A 5,564-nucleotide genomic window follows, 5' to 3' on the forward strand; every position below is an offset into this window, starting at 1 on the left:
AATTTTATTTCTTTACTTATTTTTTTTTTTTTTTTTTTGTATGCCTTAAAAACGTTGCCCAGACAGAAGCGCGGAGGACAAATAGAATTTTTTTTTTTTTTTTTTTTCTGAGATGGAGTCTTTCTCTGTCACCCAGGCTGGAGTACAGTGGTGTGATCTTGGCTCACTGCAAGCTCTTCCTCCCAGATTCAAGCCATTCTCCTGCCTCAGCCTCCCGAGTAGCTGGGACTACAGGTGGCTGCCACAACGCCTGGCTAATTTTATTATTTTTAGTAGAGACGAGTTTTTTTTTTTTTAGTACAGATGGAGTTTCACCATGTTAGACAGGATGGTCTTGATCTCCTGACCTTGTGATCTGCCTGCCTCAGCCTCCCAAAGTGCTGGGATTACAGGCGTGAGCCACCGCGCCCGGCCTGCAAATTCTTTTATAAAGATAGATTATCTTTTTCTAACTTTGCTTATAAATCTAACAGTTTCATTCTTGCTTACTGTGCTTACTGTAAACACACACACACAAACACACACACACATTACACATATAAAATTTGCAATGCTTTTTTGCTAAAATTAGGTAGACTCTTTGCTACTTCAGAATTAATTCGTTATGATTTATTGAAAGACTGTAGTTCCTCAAACCTGTTTTCTATTGTCAGGATAAATCCTAGGAGACTTTAAAATGCACTAAATTTCTAAGTGATAAACAGTGTGGGGCCATGGGTCGGGGGTTCAATTAATATCAACTGTAGGGAGAAGCTGATTGTTGTTTCTAAAATAAAATATAAATCATATGAAAATCTTAATACAATTAAAAATTAAACATTGAAACTCCTGTCTTCTTAATCCTAATCTAATAAAAGCAATAATTATGTCTATAAATAGCAGGGTCTATATACTTAGTAAACAAACAATGCCCATCCCATTCTATTATTAGATAAAATGAGATGCTTATCTCTAGAGTTTCTTAGTCTTTCCAGACAAACAGAAAGGAATTCCCACAGAGGGAGTGAAGTTAGTTGACAATGGAACATTACCAGACAAGAAGGTGAGTAAAGGCTGTTTTCCAGTTAGTGTCTTTTACAAAGGAGAATATAGACATGTTAAATTGATGGGGGAAAATATTAGAATTATAGAAAAGAAAGTTTAAAAATAAACAAGATAGAAAAGAAATTATTTCATCTTTTAAGGTATATTAGAATATATAAATTCTACTCATGGTCACGACATACCTCTTTCTGCCCAAGTGATTGTGTGTGTGTGTTTGTGTGTGTGCATACACAGGGCTGTATCTAGTTAAAGCACTATAATGTCTGGATTCTCTTTGAACTCTATAAAAGTCTGTGAGATGGCCATGGGGAAACTCAGAGAAATTAAAGTTATAAAAAGTGAGACAGTGTCAAGGCTGAGATGACCATCCCAGCTAGCTCCTACTGCAGGTTTCTTTTGTGACACCAATTTTGGCAGGTAAAGAAAAGATAATAACACCTAATTGGCTGCCTCACAACACTGCATAAACAAATCAAAAGAGCTAATGAATGGCAGGTTGTTTTGAAAGCTGTGGAAGGTGATCTAATCATAAAAGAGTATAGTTATTTATTAACTATTATGATCATCAAGGATCCCTCTGTATAGAAAAAGAGAAGACTTTAAGAATGATGTAGTAACTTTATGTTTTGGAAATAACCTTTGTTTGTAGTAACATTACTGATCTACAACAATTTTTATAATTTTCTCATTTCCTCCCCCCATATCAGTATTCTTCAGATTCTGGCCAAACTTATAAATGTGTAAGATTGTAAAGTTCATAGTTTTTATTATCTAAGCCCACTCCTTTCTAATGAGAGGAAGAAAGTTTCTACATGTTTGATGAATAATTGAAAGAGTTAAAAACAAGGATGATATTTTGAGTTAGAAGAATACCCTGATAACCTAACTCTGACCCAAACCCGAGTTCTCCAAAACTTCAATCTCATTCATTTAAATTTAATATTCATGGTGATTTTCAGGAATGAGGAGTGATTAACAAAGCATGTGATGAATCACCTCTGGATTTACAACATTCCTAAAATGAAACGGAGGAAAAGCCCTAATGAAATGAACCAGCTGATGGGTACTTCCAATTTTGGGGGTGCTCACTGAATCTTCTTTTTACTACTTTCTCCATTTGGAAAATGTATCAGTTTCAAACTTTTTATTCGTCATTTCAGAAAGGGTTGGCATCACTGAGGAGCTCTTTTCCAGTAAGAAGGAAATCAATGTCTTCAATGTTTCCTCATAGTAGAGATTCCTAAGACAGGCAATCATCTTTTGGTTCTTCTGTTCCACCCTAGTACCACTTCCACTCCTGGGAATATTCTCCATTTGGGCTAGACTAGGGATCAGTAGCGCATAATACACAGTCATTGATTCCATTTTAACGCATCAAACTGTTTTACCATCAATAACAGAATATATGGTTGGGACACATTTCGTATGGTCTGACAGGGCAGATGAAAGATAAAAAATTAGTACTGATATGTTAATATTTAGAAGAGGCTTTTAGAGAAAGAGACAAAAAAATCAATGCTGGTTGAAACAGAGCAATGGTTTTGGTAAGTTTTAACAGGTAATGTTTTGATTTGTTTAGGCATTATGGTTTAAAATACAATTAAAAGGGAAAAAGTGAACATATATCTTTGTAGTTTAATTTCACCTCAAAATGTGTTTGGGTAATTATTCTACGCTGATTAAACGTAAATCTATGGGCGAAATCCACCATCAACAGATGTTGACTTTTCTTGGTATCTTAGAAATTATCTAGTCCAATCACATTATTATAATTATGTAAAAATGCAAGACCAGCTATCATTAACTATCAAGCTTATCACATAAACTCGATATTTGTTCTAAGCACCTCTCTCTCTCTCTCTCACACACACACACACATGCATTATATATATGATTTATCTCTAATCCTCTTAACACTAGTACAATATAGGTGTTATTATTTTTATTTTACATATTAGGAAAATGAGACTTAGAGAAAACAAGTGACTTGTCCAAGGCAACATGGCTAACAAGTCAAGATTTGGACCCAGATCTACCTTGCTTCAAAGCTGGGTTCATTTCTATCCCTACATAGTTGAAACGACTACATAGAATAGAAACAGATTTCTGAAACACCGTCTCATTCTCTTTCCATTAAGCTATGATGGACTTTGATTTTCTAACCTGTAACAGTCATGGAGTTTGAACTCGCTCTGCATGTTCAGTAATTTTACTATTCCATTGGAAAGGAGCCAAGCTACAACAATAGTGCAGACCTTGAAACCAACGATTATATGTGTGTGTGTGTGTGTGTGTGTGTGTATTTATATATTTCATTTTTTTTAAGATGGGGGGAGTTTTGCTCTGTCACCCAGGCTGGAGTGCAGTGGCGCGATCTCGACTCATGCACCCTCCGCCTCCCGGGTTCAAGTGATTCTCCTGCCTCAGCCTCCAGAGTAGCTAGGACTACAGGTGTGCACCACCAAGCTCATCTAATTTTCGTATTTTGTATTTTAATAGAGACGGGGTTTCACCATCTTGGCCAGGATGGTCTCAATCTCCTGACCTCGTGATCCACCCGCCTCTGCCTCCCAAAGTGCTGGGATTACAGGTGTGATCCACTGTGCCTGGCCCAATGATTATATTTTTATAGGAAATAATTTCATGAGAGAAAAAAGAAAGGACATATCTCACTGTGATAAATCTCATAATATTGGCATACTCCCTAAGCTGGGCAACCTGGATCAGCTTTCTGGAACCATCATAAAAAGGCCTTTAATTGGATAAAATCTTGAACTTTTCTTCTATGGATGTGAAGACCCTGAGAAGTACTGGAATGAAACAATTTTGCTCTGGTTTCAGTCATCTTCACATGTTTCTTCAGGTGCTTTCTTAAGCTATCAGGGCAAAATAAGCTGGTAGAAATAAAGGTATTACTTGTAGGATGAAAGAAGGAACTAAGGAGAAGAAATTTTCTCTAGAAAAATATCACATTTACATATTTATAATTGTTAACAACTTTTTTCTTCTTTTCTTTTTGGGAGACTAAATAATGGGATGATACAGGAAGAAATCTAATTTAGAGAAAACTGAGCCAAATTTTTCAAACAGTAATATGGGTAATCATGGTAATCACGGGCTTTGGAAAGTTAAACTGAGTCTCCAATGTTTATGATTATGATGTTTGGCTGGAATATAAAATAAGGCTCCATAATATAAAATATCCTGCAGATTGAGAAGTTTTAAAAGTAGTTACATACAAATTTTGTTTTTCCAACGTTTTTGCCTTTTCTAATGTCTAAGGGTGAAGCGGTGTACAGAGAGGAAAGAATGCTGCGTGTGTGGTCTGCTTGAAAGTGCTGGATGCCTCCTCTGTCTGCTCCAACTAAACTGTCTGCTTATGAGAAAGCCATTGCTCCTCTGAGTTCCTGCCTCCCCATATATTCAACATTAGAACTTTGCTAGGTTATCTTTTAGGGTCGTTCAACTCTAACATATATATGAGTCTGTGACGCTGAACTCAGATGCTTCAGAGCACCTACAAATGAAAGGCACAGGAACCCTGGGTTTCTCTAGATGTGGAAATCTTTAAATCTATACCTGACTGGTAGGACAACCAATCTGTCTTCCTTTCCTCTCTCCTCCCACTTATGAAGGGAGTCCAGTCAAAAATATGTTTATCTACAAGGTAGTATATCTGGTATTTCTGAGGAATTCAGTTCTTATATAGAATTATGGAATATTCAACTTTGAGTAGGGTCTGTGGACTCAATCCATTGCATTCTGGGGGAGGTACCATGAAAGCACATTACTACTTTAGAGATAGATATTCTCTGTTCAAACCTGACACCCTGTCGGGATCCTAAAGGATAGAAGCTAAAGTGGTGTGGTATATGAGTCCCATGACCTTGAACAACTGGTTTTATGTGGGTGTCACCAGTGCTTTATAAAAGTAAACTGCATCTCCCCGAGTTCAGTCATACTGTACCAGCTGAGCAATGCACGGAGTGGACCTGTAGGCGACTTGCATCATCTTCAACATGAAGATAGCCACAGTGTCAGTGCTTCTGTCCTTGGCTCTTTGCCTCATACAAGGTGAGCAATTTGTGTGTAATCTAAGCTTCTTGCCACACAACTCAAAGCCCTGGAGAAGGGACTTTTCTCCCCCTACTCCTGCCAAAAATCGTTTATGTATGTATATATAATCCTGAAATATCTTGCCAGACACAGAGTTCTGAAGATTTATATATGCGGCTTTATAATTATGTTGTTATCTTTAGAAATGGCAAGTAGTTTGAGATAATCTGAATTTTTTAACCATGAGAAATTCTTCCATTAATTCTTTAATTCTGAAAACTGAATAAATTCTTCTTCATCTTCCTCTTATTAAATGTATCAATTCATAATACATATACTTATCTACATAATAGACATTTAAAACTTAATTGTAAATAATATATGTATTTTAATGTTATAGGCATAAATGAAATATCTTTAAAAATTCAATCCTCTGTTCTTATTTTAAAGCAGTAGAGTCTTCT

General features: G+C 36.3%; 1 protein-coding gene across 1 annotated transcript in view; it reads left to right on the forward strand.

Moving 5' to 3' along the window:
- The first annotated feature begins 4,998 nt into the window (after positions 1-4,998).
- The window catches only part of SPINK5 (serine peptidase inhibitor, Kazal type 5), a 99,028-nt gene continuing 98,462 nt past the window's right edge, over positions 4,999-5,564 (forward strand). Inside the window, exon 1 of the mRNA XM_011979056.1 lies at positions 4,999-5,118. Within this exon, the coding sequence (XP_011834446.1) occupies positions 5,064-5,118 (55 nt within the window). The 5' untranslated portion in view covers positions 4,999-5,063. The remainder of the gene's footprint in view (positions 5,119-5,564) is intronic.

This window comes from Mandrillus leucophaeus, unplaced genomic scaffold (assembly GCF_000951045.1).
Source record: "Mandrillus leucophaeus isolate KB7577 unplaced genomic scaffold, Mleu.le_1.0 Scaffold1036, whole genome shotgun sequence".
Taxonomy (NCBI): domain Eukaryota; kingdom Metazoa; phylum Chordata; class Mammalia; order Primates; family Cercopithecidae; genus Mandrillus; species Mandrillus leucophaeus.